A 26,695-nucleotide genomic window follows, 5' to 3' on the forward strand; every position below is an offset into this window, starting at 1 on the left:
GATATAAGTATTGCTGGCACTTCCATTTGGTAAATTTAAGCACCTATAGTCAAATTTTTATCGCCAAACCCAGGAGACCTGAAGAAAACCTGTCTAATTGCTGTGCTGACAACTCCAGGCTATATGTGAATTCCACCCATCAAATTATTCTTTTACTTTTATATTTTCCAAAATAGACATAGCTATTTGTTCCTTTTTAAAAAGGCTTAGTAGAAAAATAAAAAAGTATAAAGAAGAAAGAGAATATCACCTATATTGTACCACTTCTAATTGCTCTACCTGGAAATGAGCCCTGTGAGTGTCTTAATGCTGATGCATCCAGAATTTGGCTCTGTTTGTAATTCTGTTATATTATATAAATCCATAGATGAATGTATATAAATGGGCTCCAAGAATACATACTGTTTTGCAACTTTTTTTACACCTAATAATATATCACGATATTTATATTTTTTACTATACTGATATACAGCATGTATGGAACATTATCAATTAATATATAACAGGACCACCGTGTTCTTGGCTGTATAGTATTCCCACATATTGCTCTGCCACACTTTGATGAGTCCACTGTCGTTAAGCATTTATTGCTTTTCTCATTGTTCACTGTTATAAATGATACTACCAAGACCATTCTTTTATACATTATTTGGTTCTGTCTTTGGGTCAACTCTTAGAATTAGAAATGCTGAATTCAATAGTTTTTGTACTTAAATTATTGATATATCCATTCAGATTGACTTCCAGAAAAGGGTGAGTCATTATTTCTCCCCCAGTGCTTCTGGAAAGCCCACTGAACACAGATGTTCAGTAGGAAACTGAAGGTGGTAAAGGGAAGTGAATGTGAGTGACTGTAACATTCATGCCACTGCATTCCGGAAAGGCAAAGGACAGCTGGCAGTCTTCAAAAGTTTGAGCCACACCCTGGCTGGTTTGGCTCAGTGGTTAGAGCATCGGCCCATGGACTGAAGGGTTCTGGGTTCGATTTCGGCCAAGGGCACGTGCCTCGGTTGCAGGCTTGATCCCTGGGCCCGATCAGGGTGCGTGTGGGAGGCAGCCATTCAGTGTGTCTCTCTCACATCGATGTTTCTCTCTCTCTGTCTCTCTCTCCCTCCCTTCCACTCTCTCTGAGAAGCAATGGAAAAAATATCCTCAAGTGAGGATTAAAAAAAACCAGTTTGAGCCAGAAGAGGTGTTAGAAATCGTTAATCTAATACTTGAGGAAAATGAATTCCAGAGAGGTTAAGCATCCCCCCCCCCCCCACACACACACACACACACAAGGCCAAGGACACAGTTGTCACGCGTTGTAGAATGGATAGCTCTTCAGGGATATGAGTAAACTTCAAAAAGTGAAAAACATAATTCTTATACAGATACACAGTGGGTATGTAGCGAAGATCGACTTAACGTCTCCAGGAGAAATCGACAGGAAGTTAAAGTCAAATGCAGGTGGCAGAGACGGGTAAGTGGCCAGTGGACAAGAGGATCCCGTCTCGAACCAGCTTCAGTGTCTGCTGGTAGCCAGTGTCGTGTGTCTAACTTTGCAGCGTTAGATACCGGCTTGATGTTGCTGATATTCAACCATTTTGGACCTTCCAACATTGCAAGTTCATACAGTTCAACCTAATACCAAACTGGCTAAAGACGTACAGGGCAATAAAGCCAAACCTCTGGGGTTATCTTTTCTACCAAACAAACACCAACCTTCCACAAGGTCTGCATCTAATTTTATAGAGTCTGGGCCTTAATCCTTTTGATTAAGAGTCGAACAGAATGACACCCCAGGTGATTCAGCCTTGTTACGCAGTGCCCAACCTGTGACTTTGAAAGTGAACTTTTTTTGCTTCAAGTTTTGCCCAGTTTTCTCAACTGTAGGAACCTTTCATGGCTGAACCCAGGTGTGGGTGACCAGTTTGAACTCTGTGGTGACCCTACCCACACTGCATTGGCCTTGCAGTTCTTCTAAATGCTTAAAGACTGAAAGGGCATCACATCCAGGTTTTCGCTCCCATTGCCCATGGAATTGGCTCCTGGCTTTGTGTTTCCCAGGGACGCAGGGCAGAGGTGCCTGCTTACTGTGCAGGAACCTGCTCTTGCCAGGCTTCCGGCCATTGTCATGGCAGAACGTCTCCCCAGAGCCCTGTCACACCTGGAGAGGATGCCAGGTGCAGCCTAGGAGGCTGGAATGTCTGCTGGTCACCCCATTTGTAAATTCCAAGATGCTAGTCCCCACATAGCATGTTTGTCACTAATAAGACAGCAAAATAGGACATTAACAATTGACCAAAACAACCTCAGGCCTCCGCAACTTGAGCTCCATGAAGACACAGATCAGCACATTTCAATTCTAAGATGCACTGATTTTCAAACTTTATCATCTCTGAAATCACATGTGTTTTATAGTTAAGGGTGTAGTATAATTATAATTGGGGGCTCTTTTTTTCTAGATGGTATATACAACAAGAGTGTATATTATAATTGACCATATCCTAAGTTTGATGGAGCACATTGTTTATGTTTTTATTCTGTTTTTTAAAATTGATTTTAGAGAGAGAGAAAGGGAGAGAGGGAGAGAGAGAAACACCAATGTGAGAGAGAAACATCGATCCCCTGCCTCTCGCATACACCCCAACCAGGGATGGAACCCGAAACCCAGGTATGTGCCCAGTGCATGGAAGGATGCTCACTCAGCCAACTGAGCCACATCAGCCAGGGCGAGCACATTGAGTTTTCCCCTTTGTAGACCTAGAGCTTGCTGTGTAATAAATACTCTAAAAATATAAAGAAAAAAAATGCAAATTCAAACTTTAAAACTAACCAGGGCTTTAGAAAACATTAGTGCCAGCTCTTGGAAGAACTTCATTCTTCATGGGGCTTCTTTCACTTGGCCTGTTATTTAACCTTAATACTCAAAGCCATGGTGATATATGTATAACTTCTGAGGTCACTGAAGAATCAAATGCAATACTGGCCTCGGTCAATCAGGACCTTAGCACAATGACTGTTGAAAGATATACCACACTAGCTGCTTCCATATTTTGTATATTGAAGTATAGATACTATATGTCTCTTTTAAAAATTATTTTTATTTTTTCAAGGAGACACTAAATTGAAAGTTATATCAGAGGGTCTGCTCTGCAGGATCATTTCAAATATAGTTTAGAAAAACACATTAAAAAAACTAGTCCCGGCCTCTAGAAGTTGCACGGAATCGGTGGCAGCCTTATCAGCGTGGTCCACCCAGCCTTTCCCAGCCTGCCGAGGTAGAGCCAAGTTGGTCCCTCCCATTTCAGTAGAGGCAGTCTGTAAATTAATCATTAGGGGGGACTGTGTCTAAAGCCACCGGCTTCCACTCAATGAGACTTAAGCGTGGGTCAGGAGAGCGAGGCTGCGCTCTGGGTGTGCAGCCACGTTGGTGGTTTTTCGTGGTGAATAACTGAGGAACCTTGCGCAGTACCTCTTTAGTGGCTGCCCCAATGTCAGCTGCTTCCCCACGTCCAGCCACGGTTATAAGGGACTGGCTGGAGCTCCACCCCTTCCGTGTCCTGATTTACCCCTGGTCTAGAAGGAAATGAGCAGGGAAGTTAGAAAGAGGAAGTGGAGACGGAGAGCACTCATTCATTCAGTCACTCACGTATGCCAGGGCCTGCCCTGAGCTCAGGGTGGCGTGGGGAGCAGAGACATCATTCCTGCTGTGTAGGATTGACATCCAGGTGAGGGCTGTTCGGGAGAGTGTCGGGCTCCAGGGATAACCCACAGGCAGGACCATCAACCTCAAATGGTCAAAGAGGAGGGCCAAGCAGGAAGGTTGGGGGGCATCGTGGCTCAGTTTCCCCAGAAACAGGTCCAGAGCCAAAGATTTTTATGAACATGGGTTATTAGGAAGTGCTCCAAAGAGAGATCCATCGTGGGGCAGAGAAGGAGCCTAGACAAGGGTCCAATTTCAAGCCAAGTCCCCTGATGGTAACTTTGGCTCCATCTTAAAAGGTTCTTGGGGGCAGTGTAGATCTCACCTCAGCGTGGTCTTATCCAGAAGAGAAGGATCTGGAGTATTTGTACCCCAGTGCCCATCAGTCATTGGTCAAGGACTGACTGTGGGGTTCTTCAGAGTCTCTGTGCACCAGACAAAGCAAGTTCTGGCCGTTGGAAAGCCGTCTTCAGACAAAGGACCCGGGGCTGGCTGTGTAGGGCCAGACTTCTTTCTCATGACCACTCTCAGGAGGTATTAGGGGTCCCCTCTGGTGGAAGCCCTGGTCTCAAGGGACGCCATGGTGCAGCACGATGTTTGTAGGGGTTTGCAAATCTGAGGAAGGTCCAAGAAGCAAAAAGCTACAGCATCCTGGCCCATCAACATGTGGAGGTCTCCCCTGGGGTACCAACCAACACACACAAGGGGCACCAGGTCCTGAATTTTCTGGGGCTTTCCTAATTTCAGATATTTCTATCCATTGTAGGTACATCCATGCTTATCAGGCCCATAGCAAATCAAGTGCCTGTGGGGCCATAGCATGTGAAGGTCTCCCTCACAGGCATAGCACAAGGACCCATGCCCCCCAACAGATATACTTAGCCGACACATCTACCCCCCACTGCTCACACCCTTTAAACCGGACTTCATAATTTTCCTCCATGAGTGGTGTCAATGGCTAAGCGCTCGCCCCACCAGCAGAGCTCAAATATGAAAGACGAGCATCCGCCGTGGGCTGCACCGCACCCCTCCTCACCCCCTCCGCACCCCCTCCGTGAGGCCTCACTCAACAGCCCCGAGAAGCAGGCCTCAGCGTACCCAGGCCTCGGATGAGGTATTTAAGGGGCCAGGTTATTTAGTCAAGCAGAGCAGAGCCAGAGGAATTCCAAGCCAGGCATTTGGCCAGAAATTTGCTTTTACATATTAAATTATTCACTTGGGCTGTTTTCTCTGAACACTGCTATGTACTACTTTGAGCTAAAATCAGGTTATTTACCTCAAACCACTTCACTTAACTCAGAGTGTGGCGTGGGGCAGGTTGCATTCCCTCTCTCTCTACAGAAGTGTAGTGTGTGGAACTGTGTTGTATTATTTTTAACTCCAAGGTAGGGAAAGTGAACTAAAAAGATAATGAATATTGTTTTTGGCAAGTGGGAAGGGTCTGGTTGTGACCGAGGGGAGGTTTTGAACCAGCAGGGCTAAGAGGAGCTAACTTTTGCATTAACACTGTTGGGCTCATTAGCTCTGCATTTGGAATGCAGGTCAAGGGCAGAGTTCCACCTGGGGCCTCCTGGGCCACCCCAGCCTTTGGGCAAGTTTGGAAAAGGCAGCCCTCTGGACACAGCCCTCGTCCTGCAGAAGGCACCTCCCAGAGTGCAGGGTGTAGGATTTGGCCAACCCAGCTCTGGCCCTGTTCTAGTCACCCTTCCCCACCTCGTCCTCACTTCACACCACACTCAAAATGACATTCCAGCCCGGCTGGGCGTGGCTCAGCGGTTGAGTGTCGACCTGGGATCCAGGCGATTGGGGTTCGATTCCCGGTCAGGGCACATGCCCTGGTTGCGGGCTTGATCAATGACTCTCATCATTAATGTTTCTGTCTCTCTCTCTCTCCCTCTCCTTTCCTCTCTCTGAAATCAATAAAGATATATTTTTTAAAAAATAAAAAAAATAAAAATGACATTCCAGAGGCACAAAAGGCCTACAAATAAACACATATAGTATATGTAAAAGGCAAAACTACATAGTACACATCTCAGCAAAAATAGAGGAAACTGTTACTTCGAGATAAGGAGTGTCTTCTTAGACAAAACCAGAACCTTAATGAAATTTTGGTTCTACCAACCTTTAAAGCTTTAGGGATTTAAGACAGAAGAGCAGTATGAGAGAAAAATCTTTTAAATGTTTGAGGCAGTGGATTTATATCACAACTTCCAAAAAATAAGAAACCCCCAAACGGTCAACAGCTAAATGAACAGGCAATTCCTCAGAAGAAGAAATACAGACAATCAGTATACAAAGTATAATCTGAGCAAAGCCCATTAAGACAATAAAAAGCCACTGTACTCAGCAGAGTGGCCAAGGCTCAAAGCATGCTGATGTCAAATCCCTGGCACATGAGGCGGATGCTTTCAAAGATGGCAAGGAGCAGAGGTAGACACGGCCACCTGGAGAGCAGTGTGGCACTTTCTCTGAGGTTTAACACATCGTGTTCACCCACTGAGCTGCTTGTGACAGCCAAACATTGGAAACGACCTTCATGTCTATCAACATCGACTGGGTACATGGAATATCCCTGTGCGGTGTATCCCTATGATGGAAAGCCATTCCCACTTAAAATGAACTAGGGCTTCCTTCATCAACGTGGATAAGTTCCAAAGCACTTTGTTGGGCGTAATAAGCAAGCTACAGGACAGTCCATCAGTATGATTTCATCGATGCCATTGGATAGAGAAAGCACAGGGTCATAACATGCAAGAAAAATACACACAAAACTGATACTAGTGGTTGCCTTTGAGTTGGTGGAAAGGATTATGGGCTGTGGTCAAGGGAGATTAACTTGAAGTACAGGAATCTGTTCTGCAGTGGGAATGTATTCATGGGTTATGCTTGTGAATATAATTAAATTTTTTAAATATACATGCAAACACCCACGGGAGATGTAACATAGATGGTTTCAAAACAAAACAAAGCAAAACAAAAGGGCCTGGTTCTCAGATGCTTCAGCATCATTCCCCAGACACTCCTCCATTACTTTTTTGTTTCCATGGTGACAGTTCCTGGGGGAGGGGGGGCAAAGATTATTTGAAAGTTTTTAAGAAGCCCATTATTTCCCGGACTACTTTAGACAAACCCCAGTGGAGTGTACCCACCCGTCCAGGAAGCTCCCCTAGCTCAGGGAAGGCGACGGGAGAGGGAATTGTTTGGCCATGTGGTTTTTCATGACCTGGGGGTAGGGCTAATCCCACAGAGCTGATGGGACTGTAAGGGCCAACCCCATGCGCTTGGGAAATAGAAACTCCATAGCTGAAAGCCAAGCTTGACTTTTCCCACACCCTAGGTTTCGAGTCTTCCTCTATCAGCTACACAGCCCTTTTCAGGCAACTGATAACATTGCTGAGTTAGACTTGGAATTTGCAGAGCGCTGTATCACAACTGGCTCTATAAGCACTTTCCTCCTTTTATTTTTACTTGACCTTCAAGAGAATTTTTCCCCTTTTATCTAAACCTAAAAGAAAGTAAACAAGATTTGGAGTCCCTCCCTCTCCCTCCCTCCAGCCTCCCATGCAAACGGACTGCAGACAGCGGCTCCTCTCCCCGATCCAGCGGGTAGTGGGCAGATCTCGAGGTCAGAGACTGCTGGGCAGACAGGCAGGGGGAAGGCTGGGCTCCACAAACACTGCTGTTTGTAGGTCCAGGTCTGTTGCTGGGGACGAAATGGCCTCTTTACAGGCTGGGAGGGGCCTGAGTCCTTTCTAAGTGTCTTTTAGCTTTATGGACTCTGTTTCATAGCAATGGTCACCATTAATATAAAGAGAGAATTTAAATAGGAGGAGTATTCCGGAGCATTTAGGTACTTGTTACAAAGTGTTTTAGTCTCATCGTGTTTTTTTAATCCGCCAACGGCCCTTACCCCCAGCGTCAGCCAACAAGGGGCCGAGAGGGTATTTGAAGGCAGGTCTTTCTGAACCCAAAGCTGGTACACTCACCACTACTAGCTCATGTTGCCAAAATACCAGCTAGTCTGCCTCTAGACACTACCAGGCTTGAAGTGTAGCCCCTCAGGTGAGGTCCCCACCTATGAGGAAATCACCCAGAATGATTACAAAATAGTACAGATCGGTGTAGATTCCTGTGCCAGACTGGAGCGCAGCAGCGTAAGTCCTGGGTGTGGTCTCAAACGGCCAAGAAAGAACCCGGGGATTCCTGAATTCCGCCCTTGGCCTGGATGCCAGTTTGCGTGGAAATCACCCAGGTGAGCGCTTCAGGCTTCCTGCGTAAGGCACAGATGCTTACATGTCAGGGAGGCCTAGGGCACTGGGTTTCTGAGACGAATGAGGGAGGGGACACCCAGAAGCTCAACCCCTGGCCTCAACCTCAGGCTCCCTCTCACTGGCCTCGTCCACCTGGAGTGGCCACAGTTTATGCCCTGCCAGCAGCACTCTCTCCCTGCTTCAGAAGGGAAGGCAAGCACACCACCCCTCGCGGGGGAACAAACACAGTGTGCCCTGGCTTTATCAGGGTGGTCTGTTGTAGGTGGCAGGAACAGCACGGATCGGACAGGAACGGCAGTGATCAGGCAGGACCTGGGTTCAGCAACCTCGGGACTTGAGTTCTGGCTAGGAAAGAATTCAGAGCCAAGACCCAAACTAGTATAAGAGGACATTTATTTGGTAAATCAGAGGTAAAAAAAAAAAACCAAAACACAATTCCTAGAAGAAATGGGCTTAGGAAACAAGTTACAGTGGTAAAGGAAGGGCCCACCTGGGTGGGGGGAGGCAAGGATAGGGTGTGCTTCCTGGAGGGAGAGTGCCCTGGGTCCTCCCTCCTAAGGGTTTTAAGGGAGGAGATTTTGGAGGAGGTCCCTGGGAAGATCTCAATATAATATTCGGCAGCTTTCCAGGTGTGTCCTTTCAGGGTTGTGTTCTCCACTGAGTAATTGGCTGGCACCAGGGCAAGGGGGTCATTATCCAACACAGCTGGTCCTGAGGTCATCCGTGGCTGGTTTTGTTATTTTTCTGGGCCTGGGGCTGAAATACAACTGAGGTCTAGATGTCATCTCTAGGGAGGAAAGGTCAGGGCCTCCAAACCCCTTGACCAGCAATATGCTAGGGGAGGAAAGGCCCCTCAGGGGTGAAGTCACACCCTATAATTGTCCATTGCGAGGCTCCTAGGGCTTTCCGCCTTGATGACCTTCTGTACCTGGCCCACCGTCCTTGCTCTGCTCATGTCTAACCGCGTGCCACAGCTCTGCTGTACTCTCTATATGTAAATGGCTGTCTCTCGGGTTGGGACCTTAGTAACTGCTTATGGATTTTTCTGGAAAGAACACAAGTGTTGTGTTTTGTTGTAAGAACCTCTGTCTCTCCAACTTAGTTTCCTGGAAACTAAGTGTCCTGTCTCACTCTCCGATTGCACTGAATAACCAAGATGGTCACTTGCCTCTTGCCACCTCCCCAGGTGTCCACGCAGCCTGGGTAGCGAAACAGGGTGGTGGTAAACGGCGCTTGCTCACCAGCTTGGCAGATGTCTGGGCAGCTCCTCCCCTCTTGTAGGAGCTCCGACAGGGACAGGGAAGTGCTGGAGTCTTGAGTTGTGTACGTGGATTTGGAGAAACTTCAGTTAGCAGCATCCACTTAGATAAAGCACTTTCACTGACACTGCTGTTGGCATCGTGGTTCTTAATATAGAAAACTCAAATTCTAGAATACTGTCATCTAGAACGCCAATGAGGTCCGGTTCCCGGCTGCCTCTCCTTCCACAAGGCCTGTCCAGCCTCTGGGACTTTTTCTGTCTTGATCTTTTTATGGATCCCTTATCATTCAGGGATCCACGACTTCTTCAGGGACCTGTCCTGACCATCGCACCCTAGCTATATAGTTCCTCCCTATGGCACCACCCTATTCTCTTTTCGTTCTAGAACTTCTTAATGCTAAGTGCTGTGGCCTGCGCCCCACCAGAATATCATGAAGTGGGTGGCCATAAAATTCTGTTGAATTAGTGAATGGATACGTGGGGTCAACAATTTAGAATAGCCTAGGCCATCAAATATAGTTTCTCCCAGAGTCCAGGTGGGATAAAAGCTGCTTGAGGCAATACAACACTTGTCTTTAGCTGGAAGAGTGATTCTCAAACTTTTTAGTCCCAGGATTACTTTACACTGGTAAAAATTATGAAGGACTTCAAAGACCTTGTGTTCATGTGGATTGTATTTAGAGATATTTGCTGTATTAGAAAATAAATGAAGAAAATATTAAGATGTTTATCTTAAAAAGTAATCTATTGCATGTGGACATAAATAACATTTATGTAACATTTTTTAAAAAAGCAGTGAGCAGTGGAACACTTTGAGAAGAGCTGCTCTACACATACAGTGCTTAAGTACACCCAGGAAGGATTCTGTTGAATAAGTAGAGATAGGCGGGCTCAAGAATTCAGACCAAACTTTAGGGTCAGATGTAGCTCCTGCCCAGCGTGTGGGTAGAAGACGTAAGACCACATGCGTCTTCTGTTGGACAAGGCACCTTTCCCCCTCCATTCTCTTGGTGGTTTACCCACCCGCCCACTCACACACTGCCAGTCCCATGCAGCACTCTCTTCCCTTGTCCCTAACAGTTTCTCTGATCAGAAAAAAAATAAATTAAAAAAAAAAAAAAGCAAAGACTAAGGTGAGAAATCCATTTAATGTCGTTGGGAATTGATTTGGAACCTGGGTATGTCTTTAAAATATGCTCGTTTCTGTAACCAGGATCATGGCTGTGTGTTTTAACCCAGGGACTTCCTTTTGAGTTTTAACCTGACAGTGTGAAGCTGAGGCCTGATTTTACCAGGATTTGTTCATTCTTTTTCGTGTGCGTGTTGAGAAACTGAGCTGGGCGTCATTTTTTTTTTTCTTAGGCTATACCGAAACCTAAATTCTTCCTCTTTTCTAAGAAGAAGCGGCTCCCTCCCTTATCCTTTTCTCTGGGTTGAGGAAATTCCCGGAGCCAGAGTTTAAAACGGCGGCGGTCATCTCCGAGCTCCCAAAGCGTCCGCACCTCCCCGGCCCCGGGATCGCCTCCTCCGCTTCCCCTGCCTGACGTCACGCTATTTTTGTCTTTGAATAGCTTATTGACACAATCGCCTCGGAGATCGGAGAACTGAAACAGGAGATGGTGCAGACAGATGTCAGCCTGGAAAATGGCCTGGAGCCCGCCGAAGCCCACAGGTGACAGAGGCGAAGAGGCGCCGGGTGCGAGATGGGAGCTAAGTGAACCCTGCTCGTTTTGGGGACTGCCATTGCCATTGCCGCGGCTCCTCAAGGTTGGGAACTGGGAGTGTGGCCACAGCTCCAGATGAAACCCCGTAGGAGGTGGGAGTGGCCTAGGAACCAGTTGTCTGCTTGTTTATTTTAATCACTTCAATGGCACTTGAACTTTACACCCTCTCCCTTCCTCCTGGCACCAGAACCCGGAAACCTAAAATTCTCTCTGCCATATCCACCTACTCACAGTGATGGAAACAATAACGCAGCGGGATCCTCCGTGTGCAAAATAGGACTCAGTGTAGCCCGTGTCAGTCTCCAGGAGGTTTGCAGGGAGCACTCAGAGGATGGACTCATTTTGCGTTCTCAGGTCAGAAAACCCCCAGCACTTACCGTGGCCGTTCGCCACCCAGCCTACTGACAACTGGATGTGCCTGTAAATGATTAAGAAAGGGGAGGCAATGTGTTGTCCTGGTTAAGTGTGATTTGTTGTGACGTATCGCATGGATCAGAGTAGGTGGTAAGGGACTCGTCTATGGGGACAGCGGAGGTGCCGGGGCGGGGTGGGGGTGGCAGATTGGAGGAGATCCTCAGACCCTCGTCCGGCCGTTGGTTGGTGTAAGTCATTGCTGGCAGAGCAACAGAATATACTGACTACTAACCGACGCGGGCACTCGGTGCTGGGGAGGCCAGCGTTATGATCAGCGTGCCCCCTGCCCCAGGAGCTGGGCTTGAGGCTGCCTCTGCAGTGTGAGGGTGCGAGTCACGGAGTGGGTTTGGCTTGCAAGTCATGAGACAGGCAGGAGTCCTGCAAAGCTGGGGAACCAGCTGGGTCTGGCTGGCCAGGCGAATTTCAAACTGACCCGACTCGTTCCCTGACATAGCCCGAGGGCAGAGCGCGCAATCCCAAGGAGGCACTTTGCAGCTGCAAGGCGGTGCTTGAACTCCTCTCCTGTCTCTGGCGGACCTGTGTGCTCCCTCCGCGGTGGCATTTCCTTCTCTACAGAATGACAGGGGTAGACCAGATGGGCCCCAAGCTGCATGCAGCAGTGCCGGGCATTCTGTAATTTCCCTTCACCTCAATGTGAATGGCTTCAATTGGTTAATTTTCCCCCCATAATCTGGACGAGTGCACGATGATTTCTGATTAGAGACTTTCCACCTCACATTTAGAGTAGATCCAAACACCGTGGTACTCTAGCCAGGGGATTGCCCGTTACCCTTTGCTAAAAATAAATTGGGAGTCCAGGCTGATGCCCAGAGAGTAAAGATGAGAGCGTTAGTAGCACTGATTTCCCCACATCCAGGATACAACACTGCAAGATGGACCCCGGGCTCTGCAGAGGACAGACAGGACCCTTCCTGCTCGTAAGCCCCCGAGAGGCTAGGTTTGCTGGGAGGAGCGATAGCGTGATAAGGGCCGGCGAGCTTGATGTCTCACTGCAGTGGGTATTGAAGTGGGAGAGCTGCGCCTTCATTGACTCTTGACCATCTCTCCTAGTCTTTCTCTTTTTAAATTGAAAATGGCTCTAACTTTGTTTTACCAGATTAATATCACTTATTCTTAAATGCTTTGTTGGCTAACACTGCATTTATGAAATCTCAGAGGCATTTTCCTTGGCATTTTTTTTTGATGGCAAAGAAAGGAAAAAGGCAAGATTGTCTTTATGTAACAGTGTCTATGGTGTTTACCACGTGCCAGTCACTGTTCTAAATGCATTGCAGCTGCCAACTCATTGAGTCTCCTAACTGCACTGTGAGCTGAGGCTCCCTATGACCCCCTTTCGACGGATATGGGACCTGGATAGTGTGGTCAAAAGTCTGACTCATAAGGCTGTGGCTTCTGTGCTGGGGTCTCTCACTGAGTTTTAGAAGCGTTGTTTCCACAGTGAGAGCAGAGCAGAGCTGTGGGTGGCCACAGGGAAGCAGGGCAGCCTGGCCCAGAGCAGCCCAGAGGGGAGAGGGGGGCAGCCAGGAGAGGGGTACAGCGCCTCCAGGGAAAACACGGTAGAGAGAAGCAGCCGGCCCCTTGGGACCTCAGCTGGGCATGCTCTGGTGGCTGCACAGATGCCTCCCAGTGGCCTTCTTTTGAGGTCTCATCCTTGGTGAGTGTGAGCTGTGCTGTGACCTCACCCACCCCACCCACAGTCTCCAGGAAGTGTCTGTGGTTCCCAAGTTGAATGCTGGATTAAGTGTCACGATGGTGCCCTGGGTTAGTAATCGCTGTTCCCCAACCTGCGTTGGCTTTTGGCTGCTCTTTTGTGCTTAATAGTGAGATGAGCTTGAGATCTGAAACCTTTTCTTGGGTGATGGACCCCTTCTCAGAATAATATTTTAAAGGCATAAAATAAATATGTAGGAAGACATATTTTATAACAATTATAAAACAATTACAGTGAAATACAATGATTAGGATGTAAAAACGCATGATTTTGCCCTGGCCGGTTTGGCTCAGTAGTTAAGAATGTCGGCCCGTGGGCCGAAAGCTTGTACCTTCGATTCCTGGTCAAGGGCATATACCTTGGTTGCAGGTTCCCTGTCCCAGGTCAGGGGCATTAGGGAGGCATCCACTCCATGTGTCTCTCTCACACTGATGTTTCTCTCTCTCTCTCTCTCTCCCTCCCTCCCTTCCACTCTCTCTGGAAATCAATGGAAAAAATATCCACGGGTAAGGATTTAAAAAAAAAAGCATGATTTCATAGAATAGGTACTTCTTTATTAACACATCAAGCTGCTTTACTTTTCTTTCTAGAACTTGTACAGATCTGAAATATATGCACTTGCTTAATTGTGCATTTTCTGCCTCCAGCACTAGAAGGTGAGCGTTATGACAACAGAGATCTGGTCTGGTGGTTGATGCTGGTTTTTTTCAGTGCCTAGAATAGTGTCTGCCATGTAGCATCCGCTCAGTAAATATCTGTTGAACGGAGAAATAAAAGATGCCAGTCCTTTGGAGATTCTAAAAGCATTTGAGCATCAGAAGCCTCTTGCAGAAACAAGACATCATCCTTGTAAAGCAATGAGGGGACCCCAGTCAGTGCATAAAAAAATAAAAAGTTGAAAATGTGTGATAGGCCTTAAGCTCCCTCCCTAGGAACGAAGAGGGACCAGCACCCCTTTCACCCACATTCAAGCCATGGTTCCTCATCAGACCAGAAGGGACAAAAGAGGAAAACATTTGTTTTGCTGGCCAGCACTGCATGTGACACAGACACTGTGCAGGAAGACAAAATGCAAAAGGATTTTTGTATCAATGACTTGAACTTGCTTCCTAATGACCTCATAAATACACTCTCCAAAACATTCAGAAGAATAAAAGTGGGTATAAATCAACAAAGAATAATTCATTTTGTATCTGATGTTTAAAGAGGAAAAGGTAGCATGTGAACTGGCATTAAATTCTGTACTTGACGTCACTGAAATGGAGGACACGTATTTTTTAAATATGGGAAACTGTATTGGATGCAGATGTATTCTGAGTTTAAAAGAATTTAAATTCCAAAAATAGTTGTACCAGATTTAGGCACATATATTTCTTAGCAATGATGCAGCTAATGGTCTTGGCCAAATCAATTCATGGCATGACGAATGTTTCTGCATAGAAGTACTGAGCAAAGTAAAGCGAAAGACTCTAAGAGATGGGGAGAAATTCATTGGCATTTTTTTTTTTTTTGCTGTAAGTTTATGATCTAAGATTCATAAGCAGAAAGATAAATAATAAAAGTACAGATATATTTATACTTTTCTCATAATTTTTTCTTTTCATCTCCTCCCCCCAAATAATATTTCTATAATTTTACAGTTTCCATAAATACGAACCAATGAAAGGGCTGCTAGCTCAGAATTCCCATGGCTTTAGTGACTTTTGCCTGGAATTTAGACATGTGAAAATTGTAAAATGATGCTTTGTTAAAACTGAAGAGCCCCCACTCCCTAATCCCACAGCACTGGGATGAGTACTCGAGTCACAGCATAGAGGTACCTGTCCTACTCCATCGTGGCTTCAAGGCATTGAAAAGATACACACCACGGCAAAGAAATAAGGTAGAAAGCAGACAGTCCAAAGTGGTTCTGTCTCAGGGGATGGGTTCATGGTAATATTTATTTTTATTTTTTTGTATTATACAAGGTCTATTTTGGTGATCAAAAGAAGAAATCTTACATGTTCCTTTTAAAAACCTCCCCTGATATAAAGGGTCTCGCCAATTAAGAGTCCAAAGAGCTGCTTGGGGCGTGTTTGATCTGGAGACTTACCTCATCCTGTACGGTGAACGAGTCACCTCTTTTCTAAAACCACCTTGAATTCCCTGCTTGCTCCCTGAGGTCCCCAGGACATCTGGGATATTCCTCTATTATGTCCTTGATCCATTATATGATTGTTTACAATTCTTTCTCCCTTAGGTCGTGTAAACCTTCAGGCTCCACTGTCTAGGTATTTTGGCAAATAGCACCCACTCAATAAATATTTTCTTTAAATTGAACTTAATTGTTGCTACATTGGTTAACCCTATGAGCAGAGCGTTAGACAGTCTCATAGGATTCCTCGTAACCAGATTCCAAACATTTCATTCCAAACACTCCTGGTGACTTGAAATCAGGAAACACCTTAAGGGAACTGATCAAGTTGGTCATAGCAGAACACCTTCAACAGGCATGCTAGGAAAATGTCTCACTGCAGACTGTTTCTCCTACACGGCCTCCTCTAGCTGTGAATAGAGCTGTGACCACCCTGTCCCTCTGAGGAAAGAGCAGCCGTGTCTATGGTGTTACTTAACTGTTTCAGACTAATAGATTTCCAACTCCCTTTCAGAACACAATCTCTACCCAAGTCAAAGAGCTTCTCTATTCTGTTTCCCATCAGATATCCTTTGAGAAAGACTGTGAACAGGCAGGCACTGACAAATCTCCAAGAAATATGGGAATGTACATTTACAATTCTTAAAAGTAGATTAAAAGTAGATCATGTGTAAGAAGAAACCATAAGCTTTGATAGCACCAAACACTTTTTTCAAGGGGCCTAAGGTACTGCAAAATGTACTTAATATTTTGTGGCAAATGACTGTGAGCCTCTCGTGTTCTGCTGAACCAGACTGGCGCTCATAGGAATGGACAAATACCAACCTTTCTGACAAGTGCGACTGCTCTAGGAGAGTGGTCTGCTCTCAGGTGTCGTGGGACCTTAGCATGTGCTCCGAGCCCTGAACCAGTGGCCTGCTAGCTTGTTACCTGTCTTATTTCTTTGCCCTGGTATGTATCCTTTTCGTGTTTTTCTGTACATTTAAATAGTAGATCACACATTATTTCACTGACTTACCAGGGTGTTTTTGATCATCCCAGAAATGCACGGGGTATCCTAGGCTGGCTTCCCTGGTTCACACAATTTTCACAGTGGCATGGCCTGTTAGATGTATTTCACCCTTGACAGACCTTGCCTCACTGCTATGTTGGCAGTTGATTCTGCCACGAAATATCTGCTTGGTTAGAAACACAGTATTGATTTAATCCAGCCGTGAAATAACACCAGTGTAACCAGAGCACCTAAAGACCGAGAACTGCAAAATGCACAAAACGCTTGCCTTTCTGGGAAGCCTGGTGCATCCACTGCTCAGGCTCCAAGGTCAGTGGGCCAGGACTGAGAGCCGCCTGGCTCTGTCTCCTCCTGTTTTTAGCCCCAGGGGTACCCAGGACAACAGGTTCTTTGTTTCATTTCTTAGTTTTATAGGAATGAATGCAGGTTCCCTGCCAGCGCTGGCTCCATATCTGCCCTTTTCAACCTTAGCTGAGAGTCCACGAGAGGAAGTTCATAAGCAAAAAGAGCCACCAAAACTGTAAAAATGGCATTGCCTCCTCCCCAGAGGCGGACACATATTTTTGTTCCCATTTCTGTGTTGTTCTCTCTTCCTAGTCCTCAGGAGATAGAACTTAAAATTCACCGAAGGCTCTAAGAGGTTCCTGCAGATCCTCCCACGACATGCTTTTGAACGTCTCTTTGAGGGAGCCGCAGCCCTCGGCCACGCAGAGATAAAAGCCGCCACACACAGTACGCTAGTTGCTTTCCTTTTGGAACTTAAGGCGACAAAAAAGACCCCAAGGAATTAAAATACAAACTTGTGTTGATAAGCTTGTGTATGTAAACTGCACCAGTCAGAGGACTGGTCCCAAGCCCGGGTCTATCAATTTCTAACATTTTGACCTCAAATAAGAGAAACTGGGTGGCCCCTAATATCTGTCACAGCTTAGGGAAATAGACCGTGATCCTTATAAGAATATCCCCTCCCCAAGGCCGCTGCCCATTACTTTCCCCATCTTGGGTGGTGGTGAAGTTTCCTCAGCTCATCTGGTAGTTTCTCAGCTGTAAATGGAGAGACTAGCCAGGGCCCAGAATTGGGCCAGAATGTAGCCAGATTGAATTCGGATTTCCTTCTTTTTGCAGCTTCAATATTGCAGGGTGGGCGTTTAATGCAGCCTCACAAATCCTAAAGAAGTGTTTTCATGAGCAAACATGTTAAGAAATCACTGGACAGCAGCTACTAGGTATTTCTGAAATTGAAGGTTTTCTGGGAATTCTTGGTTCACTATGTGTGTACGTATGTGTTTAAGAAAAATTGGAATTGGTGCCTGCACCAGAAATTTTTATCAGATGTATCTCTTCAGTATGAGCTGTTGTTTTCTCTGTCTCTCTACATAAGAGGCCTCTTCTACTAATATGTTTCCAGAAACCTTTGATCGCAGACCCACCACTTTTCTTTCCTCAGTTCTAGGAGGCCCGTGATTCATCTACAGGCCTGGCCTCTTTTCCACCGCTTGGTGTTTGGGGTATGTTTGCTTTCTTCCTCTTAGATAGACAAGGCTTTACTGCTGCAGGACTCCAACGTCCCTCTGGTCTTTAATTCTCAAGAGGACCCTGCACTGGCCTTTCGTAGCTGGACTCCTGAGCCCTCCGCAGTGCCGTGTCCTGGGCTGCACCTTCCAGCTGGGCAGCGAGTGGAGCAATGTCATGTGAAAAGGCTTTGTTAGGCTGGGGCACAGCCGAAGGCTCAGCACCGGCAGAATGAGAAAGGGAGGCCCCAGAGAGGCAAGATGTGGGTGGGAATTTCAATTCAAAACTATCAAGAGAGGCAGCCTTTCATCTTTTTTTCCCATCTGAATGCTGAGGATGGCCAGCACCAGAGTACAGGTTGGGACTAGATCTGCCAAGGATGGAGATCACTCCAGCTACAAGGGCCTGCCAGCAGCCACCCTCAAGAAGATTGCCATTAAATTGAAAAAACTAGCTCCAGAATTTTGTCTCTGAAATAGCCTTTGTGTCCTAGAGTGGAAACACATTGTCTCGCTTTCTTTCTATGAATTTCTAAAAATTAGGAGACAATTAAAGAGACATTCTGGAAACTGTGCTAAGCAGAATTTTTACTCATAGTTCCCAAGATAATCCAGGCTCTCGTAATCAGTTCTTTTCAAATTTTGTTTGTTTTAGTATCAGATTCCCTTTTTTCCAACAAGAATCCATCTTTAGCAACGGGAAACTGAGGCTAAATGATATTAGTAACAGATCAAGGCCTCACCGTTATATAGAATCAACTGAGACATTGCTTCAAGTCTGCCTGCAAATGCTCTTTCTACCAACCACTGAAGATCGTGTGGCTGAGGAGAGACTAGAATCAGGGAAACTACGACATGCCTTACAAAAGTTAGCATCTTGATATTAATGCATTTACATGTGCAGGAAATGGGTTTTGGCTCCAGGGAAATGAGAACTCATTGGTCACTCACTGCTAAAGCCCCCCTTGTTGCTGGTGTGGGGTCCCACTTTGTGTTTTCCAGGAGCACCTCACTCAGTGCTCCTGCCTTAACCAAAGGCAGCTTTCCTGCCGATACTGCTTACCCCTCCCTTCTGTGCTCAGCCAGCTGGTGTGATCAGCTCCTTTGCTGGAACCTAACTCATTGCCAGTGTTGGAATAAGGCATTCTGTATTTGGGGTCCCCGAATGGAACACTTGCCGCCAGTGTCCTGTGTTAATGGGCGAGAGTTACAGTTCTTGCTAAAACTCAGCCCTGACTTGTACCTAGAGCCACCCCTTGGTAGCTGATGGGAAGCTGGAGAGGGGCTGTGCACAGAGGAAATTCAGAAGCAAAGAGGAAGGAGCTGCTAGAAGTTTGGATTTATTGTTTTGGAAGGATTTGGGTTGCTTTCTTTTCTCACCCCAGGTCTTTCAGTGGCTCAAGGCCAGGGGGCTCTTGGTAGCTGTGGTGATTTTTGCCACCCATTTCCTGATAAACACAGAGACAAGAACCCTTTGTCTCCTGAGACTGAAACTGAGCAGCCAGAGGGATTCTGTTGTTGGGACCTGGCTGAGGAAAGGCCTGCATTAGAGGTTATGGCTATTTTCTATAAATTGACTCACCTTTTACATTTATTTTAAAAAGTAAATTGAGTACACCGGTCATCAAAGGATGGATACTGTATGATTCCTCTTATAGGAGGTACCTAGAGTAGTCTGAATCATAGAGACAGAAAGGGGAATGGTATTTGCCTGGAATGGTAGGAGGAGGGGAAGGGGAGTTATTGTTTAATAAATTAAAGTTTCAGTTTTGCAAGAGAAAACAGTTGTGGAGGTGATGGTTGTACAGTAATACGATTTATGTGCGATACCCTCGAGCTGTATACTTAAAAATGATTAAGATGGAAAATTGGGGGGAAAAGTAAATTTAATATCTCCACCATACACTAAATACATGTAACTATTAAAATAAGTCCTGGACATTCAAGTAAAAACCGTGCCTTCCTGTCCTGCCTTGGTATACCCAGCTCTCTTTGAGAAATGTTGTCCATTTTTATTACCATCGAGAAGTTATAAAGTATTAGAATTAATCTCCGCTTCCCCACCAAGTGGAGCTTTGTTTTGTTTCTGTGCTCTTTGTAGCAGGGCTGCAGCTCTGATGTTAGGGACACGGGCAATGTGATGAATCCTAAGCCATCGTTAGGCCCTAGGCAAAAGCATCTGGGAACCCCGGGCTCTGCTTTTGTTGTTTATTTTTGTTTTTTGTTTTGTTCGTTGATGCAGTTAACATCCTATTGGTAATAATTGGCCCCATCAGTTTTTCTTGATTCACTCTATAGCTGTTTATTAGGCACTTAGCTCCGTGTAAAGAAGGAAGAAACTCTTCGTTTTCTTCAAAGTCTGGTAGGTCCACTGGGGACCTTCAGGGAACCAGCCCTCAGGCTGAAGAGCACTGAGTCTTTCCTAAGGGTGATCGGGGTGCACTTTGCTGGGAATCCACGTACAGCCTGGGGAGATAAGACTCCGGTGGGGCCTGCCACTCACCCCTTCAAATTCCAAATCTAAGGCAGCCCTTGTGGAGCCCTCAGTCCCGCATCCAACACTGGGACTGGCCTGGGAGGAGCCCCTCCCAAGAAGAGAATTCCCTTCCATTCCTTTGTAAAGCCTGATTTTGGAGACCAATGGCCGGGGGGGAGAGGGGGGCAGGATCTGGGGAGCTGGGAAGGAGACATGGGCCAAAGGCAGGTGCATTTTAGGAGGCTGTGATGTTCTGTCCTTCACCCAGCTCTGCTGACTCAGTCAGCCAGCTGTCTCCAGGTGACTCAGTTTACAGAGCCCATTAATCCTGCAGGTTGAAACAAAACATATTTAGATAAAATATGAGGGTGGCTTTTCCATGAAGGTAGTTCTCAAAGGTACCAATTCCAGGGCAGACGGGGTCGGGTTTGTGCTGAGGCACATACACTCACACGTGCACACACAGAGGGAGCCCAAGAACCGTGGCACATACACTCACACATGCACACACAGGGAGCCCAAGAACCGGGGCACATACACTCACAGGTGCACACACAGGGAGCCCGAGAACCGTGGACTGAGGTTGAGGGGAGCATTGCCTGATCAGCCACAGAGGACTTGCCATTCATTCTGTGAGAGGTTTTCACAAGTTAATAATTTACTGTAACAATCTCTTCTTTGGTAGAACTATGATGGAACAGTCTGCTGTAGAAAGGTAAATTCTTAGTACATTTTAAATATTTAATCGAAACAAATCTTGTCCTTCAACAGTAATCAAGCTCATCTTATCATGATTGTGGATACAAATTGTCCATTTAAAACATATAATTGTTCAGCTTAATGAAGGAGTGTTTTTAAATCACATAGAGAAGGTTTGGGGGCCTTTCTGGTTTTTGTGTGTATCTTGTTTTGTCCCTATGTCCTAACTGAGGACAGAGCCGTCCAGAGCACTGCACCAGTGCTGAGACAGTCAGCCAAATGGACGTATACCAGCCTTGTTGACAGCAATAACTTGGCATTTTGCTTGATATAAAGTCCTCTTAAACTTTATTTTTGCTCTTGAACAAAATAAGATTTTTATATTCTTATACATATTACATTCTTATGTAGAGGAGGTTGTTGACTGTATTTACTACACCAGTCATTTTTCCACAGAAACAACCTCACATCGAAGTTTTATCTGTGTTATGTATTGCTTTGTGAATTGTCATTCATTTGAGGGGGGAAAAAAGACTGGACAGTAAAGTCAAGGAATGCACCTCCGCTGTATTGCTGGGGATGGAGCTTGGGAAGGGGGGTGATGTACTGGGAAGGGAGGTGGTGTCCTGGGAAGTGCTACAGAGCCTTTCTGAGTATCCTGGTCACCAAAAGCTGAGTTAATAGATTATGCCACCTTCTGGAATTCTGGATTTGGGGAAGAATGAGCATCATTTGGAAATGGCTCTAAGTTATTGGTTTCTCTGAGATGCATCTGATTCTGTGAAATTGAATAAAATTAGGCCTAGTGGCTTTCTGCCTGTCCTACTGTTACCAGAAAGGGGACCTGGCCCTGAACAGGGCCAGCCTGCTGGTAGTGTGTGGATTCTTGACCTCATACAGGAAAGATTTCACAACACAAGTCCAGGTGACTTTGAGGGTATGTTTATTAAAGCTGGAGATTGTGAAACAGGGAAGGGCTTAACATAGAGGAAGCAACAGGAGAGCCCAGGCTGGGCTGCTTTAGCTCACTGCGAAGTCAGAGGAAAGGGGGCCTCGGAGACAGGTTCAGGGGGTTAGCCTGGCGGGAGCTGCTGCTGCCCACTGCTCCCCTGGTTGCAAATCTCATGGGGACTCTTAGAGTTTAGGAGAAAGTTCACACCAGAGAAAGGAAAAGCATGGGCATGCTCTAAAAAGAGCATCTTTAGTCTCAAGGGCTTTCTCTCTCCCTTGCCAGCGGGAATTTTAGGAGAGGTCTCAGGAGGGTTTCAGCAGAATATTCATTAGTTTTCCAGGTGTGCTCTTTCAGGGTCATGGTCTACTGATTGGCCAGTGCCGGGGCTGGAGTCATTAGTCATTGCAGTTGATCCTGGCGTTGCCCACCTTGTTTTGCTGCTTTTCTGGAGCTGGACTGAAGTACAACAGTGGCCTAGAGGTTATCTCTAGGAAGCTGGCCTTCTGTATCTGGCTGTAAATTGCTTGGGCAGTTTGTTCAGCTCTCTGTCTCAGTTTCCCCATTCTGCTTGCCAAGGACTTTTCCTAGCTTTTTACCCTCCTGCCTTGCTACACTAGAGCGCACTTTCTACAGTCACTTACTCTTGCACCTGCCTCGGCCATTAACACCTGGCCTGGGAATGAAGGGAATGCGGCCGAGTGGAAAGGCCACTCCTCCCACACTCTGGAGAGTCTTAAATTGGGTATGACCAGAATGTAGCTGGTGCTGGCAAGCCCTGCCGGCTGAGTGGGCTAATATGCTCCAGAACCCTGAGGCCTGGGGTGGTTGGAATGGGGGCGGAGATAGTATAGAGTTTCCTAGCGTTTGCTTTCTGCCCCCAGAGGCTCCTAACATTGTAGAGCATTCTGCGCTTGCCTAGTACTTTTACATGTGGGCGTGGGTCTCACTGAATTCAACCTTGAGCTTCATCTCCCCATGAAAGCAGACCTAGACACTTAAAAATAGCAGTGATAGTTGAAAAAAATAAATGAGTTTTATATGCATAAAAGCCCGACGAGATGGTAAATATTTTCCCATTTCCCCCAACCTGTTACTTTGAGAAATTTCAAACGTTATAGAAAAGTTGCCGGAATAGTACTGTTCACTTAAATTCACCAGTTGTTGAAATTTTGCCATATCTTCTTTACCTCTAGACTTCTACCCTTTTTTTTTTTTTTTTTTTTTTTCTGAGGGAATTGGGGGCTGAGTCTTTGACACTTTCCAACATTTTCACACTTTGTCCCTAAATTCTTCAGTATGCATCTCTTAAGAACAAGAATATTTTCCTGCATAACCATATTAAAATGATCATACTCAGGAAAATAACCATCAGTGTAATATCATCTAAGATACAAATGGCCCTAACTGTCCTTTAGAGCTGGTTTGTTAGTCTTAGGCCATGTGATCAGTTGCGTGCCCACGACATAGTTATGACGTCTCTTTATTTTCTTTTATCTACAGGAATCCCACAGCTTTTTTTTTTTTTTAATGATACTGACATTTGAAGCCTTCAGGCCAGTGGTTTTGCAGAAAGTGCGTGAACTTCAATTTGTGTGATTGTTTCCTCTTGTGTAGATTCAGGCTAAACACATTTGGGGGTAGGAAAACTACCCAGGTGATATTATAGCCTCTGTTCCCAGGCCGAACCAGGTCCGAATCCTCAGTAGTTCCAGCCCAGCAACAGCTTCGAGGTGATTTCATAAGAAGGAACTTGGTCATGCAAGCCAGCAGGCAAGGACACACGGGGATCGTGGTCCAGGGATCGTGTCCCTGGCAGAGCACCTAATCCATCTTTATTAGGGGAAATCCTGCATAAACGTCAGGGTGGACCTGGTCATTGTGTGTGCAGACAGGGACACCAGCACACTTGCAATCAGGAAACATGGCTGTACATACATCGCATGTTCAAGAGTGGCGGAAAATCTCTGCCCCAGGGTGGAGATTTTAGTATTACAAAGAGGGTCAGTGAGGAAAGTTCATGAGGAGGTCACTGGAGGTCCTTCAGGCCGCTGCAGCCAGTCGCAGGCGCTTTCAACGGGTTCACCCCCGGTCCTGCCAAAAAAACATCCTGGGCCTGTTTCTGGAAAGCAGTCCCGGCCGGCAGCCATCAGCGCCAGGGCTGCGTGGGTACGGATGGACAGACATCTCACGAAGCCTCCGCCTTTCTGTGAGACTGTCAGCAAGTTACAAGAGAGCGTTACGCAAACCTTATGAATTTTAGAATGATCTAAGTGGGGTCACAGGTTAATCGAGGCAAAGTTATAAACTGTAAGCAAAGGTTAGTGTCTGCTCGGCTACCTGCTAGGCTGCAAGTCGAGGTTAGGAGACTCCTCAGAGCATCGGCGAGTGTCACATGTTTTGGAGGCTGATGGCGTCTGCCAGGTTTCTCCACTGACTGTCAGGGTCCCTTTTCCTCTTCATGATAAGCAACCTGTGGGGTGATATGTTAAGATGGCGAATGTTCTGCTCCCTAAGCTCTCCAGCTACTCCTGTTAGTGCCCCCTCGTGACTCGTGCTTGCATCTATTCCCCATGGTGGTGGAGTTGCCACTTGCAGATTAGAAAGGCGAAGCTCAGAAAGAGAGAGGTGGGTCTCTCCCGCGGCCATCCCACTGTGACCACGTCATCATCAGTCCCTCAGGTTAGACCACATTGTTTTATCTTTTATAAGCCACTCATTGTTTGCCCTCCCTTATATTTGCAAGCAGACATCTGTCTTAGGAATTTCTGATTTCTCTTATCTCATCAGCTTCTGTTTTAGCTGGAATTCCCTAATAGCAGAACCTGAGACAGGGATTCTTGGGCCGTGATTTGAGAGAAGCTCTCAGGAGCAGTGTGTGAAGGATTGAGGGGGCCGGGATGGAACGGGGGGGGGGGGGGGGGCGAAACCAGGCAAAGATATGGGGCCAGCTCAAGTCTAGCCTCAGCCGGATCCCACAGGGAGCTCTGAAGCGTGAATAGCACCCCAGAGTTGTCCTACCTGTAGGCAAGAGGCCCGCTCCTCTGCACCCCATATCAGCAGTGCTTCGGCTCCCAGGGGAGAGCATAACTTCCCAGGTGTGTTCAGGAAAACGGGGCAGCAGGGCATGGCTGCCCGATCCGAGAAAGGGCGACTGGGCAGGGCACCAGCAGCATTCACTGCAGGTTCAACATTTCCTTCATCACTTCTTTCCTGAAGGTTGTCTTTCAGGTTGGCTGATAAAAGGCAATTTGTTCTGTAATAACAGGCCATAAACCTCAAATAATAGCCAACTGACTAAAGGCACCGGCTTAGTCATTTGCAAAGACAAGGTCTAATTTATGGTTGCTCCTTTATGAGGCCCCATGAATCTTATTTCTCAACTCCCTGTGGAGGCCCTGGCTTTGTAGGCTGAGGTCAGTTGTCAGAACAAAGGCTTTTTAGCTTCTTGAAACAACTGAGGCATCACAGGGATGCCCTTCTTCCTAAGGAAGCACGTTTGTCCCAGCACATTTATCCCAGCACACCTAAGTGTTAGGATTGCTGTTTAGAGACTATAGAATTTGGTCTTGGTAAAATGTTGCCAACCTGAGACGGCAGGAATGAAATGTTATTTTATTTGAGTTCTCAATTATTTCAGTGTCATGTTACTCCCCCCCCCCCAAAAAAAAAAGCCACATAACTGGATCTGAGTTCAAGTGCACATTTTGCTCTTAGGTCTCAAGCAAGTGCTCAGACTGGCAATGTCACCCAGACCTTGGTGAAAATGCAGAGTCTCAGGCCCACCCCAACCCTGCAGGATCAGAATATCTGGGGGCTGAAACCAGAAATCTGAGGCTTAACAAACTCCAGGTGATTCTTATGTAGATTCAAGGGCTGATCCAAAGCAGTGGTTGTAAACTTGGCTGCATGTTGGGATTGTCTGGGAAACCTGAAAAAATTCTGTTGCTTGCGTCCTACCCCATGTGTATAATTTATTTGATCTGGGTTCAGTCTGGCCATCAAAATGTTTTTAAGCTCCCCAGGCGATTTTAATGGGCAGCCAGGGTTGAGAATCACTGGTCTAAAGTCTCCTCTTACCTAATGTGAAAGGAATTTTAACACCAGGTTCATTTTGAAGAGTTTGTTCTTATTAGCTGCAAAGATTCGCTTCAAATACCCAGAGGCCCTGGAATTTGCACAATGAGAAACTGCCCCTTTTTGGCAGATTCTCCCATCTGGAAACATAAAGCAGAGGTAAAGGAAAACATTCACATATTTGAGAGCAAACGAAATGGAACTCTTGAGGTGAAGCAGGAGTCTTTAGATGGGTAGAAAGTCAAGAAGGTGTATGGGAGAAGTTAGCATGGGGTTTCTGGCCAGCCCACAGGCTGTCCATTATGGGGGTGGTTATTGAATCAGCATACCCCAAAATGGTCACCTTAGATGGACGTCTTCCATATTCAGTGCACCTGCCTCGGAGTGGAGTGGTCCAAATGGAAAAGGCACACCTCCTACCCCACTCTCACCGCACACTCGGAACCATCACCCATCTTTCTCACGTTGAAGACTTCATCCAGGCTACACATTTGGGGCTTGGGGGGTTTTAGACATTTGAAGACCATGTGTACCCCAGCCTGAATCTGGCCCTTCAGACATGAATGGTCAAGCCTGATGTTCCCACTGGCTCCTCCAGGACCAGTGTTGATGATCAGCTCATTGAGAGCCAGGGAGAGGGAGAGATCTGAGCATGGGGGAGAAGAGACTCCAGAGCTGAAGCAGCCTTGGACTGGAATTTCCACCTTCTCTCTCTTAACACAGGCATGTTTGAGCAAGTTA

At 46.4% G+C, this 26,695-nt stretch overlaps 1 protein-coding gene across 3 annotated transcripts in view; it reads left to right on the forward strand.

The window, feature by feature from the left end:
* Positions 1-26,695, forward strand: part of RIN2 (Ras and Rab interactor 2) — a 105,424-nt gene that overhangs the window by 39,462 nt on the left and 39,267 nt on the right. For 2 of the 3 annotated variants that reach the window (XM_087818890.1, XM_087818892.1), the window contains exon 3: positions 10,798-10,898. In XM_087818890.1, coding sequence (XP_087675016.1) covers positions 10,798-10,898 — 101 coding nt within the window. Of the gene's footprint in view, positions 1-10,797; positions 10,899-11,137; positions 11,305-26,695 lie in introns of those variants that run through there. The other variant, XM_087818891.1, reaches the window with a different exon arrangement.

Source organism: Miniopterus natalensis, chromosome 7 (assembly GCF_054644295.1).
Source record: "Miniopterus natalensis isolate mMinNat1 chromosome 7, mMinNat1.hap1, whole genome shotgun sequence".
NCBI lineage: Eukaryota > Metazoa > Chordata > Mammalia > Chiroptera > Miniopteridae > Miniopterus > Miniopterus natalensis.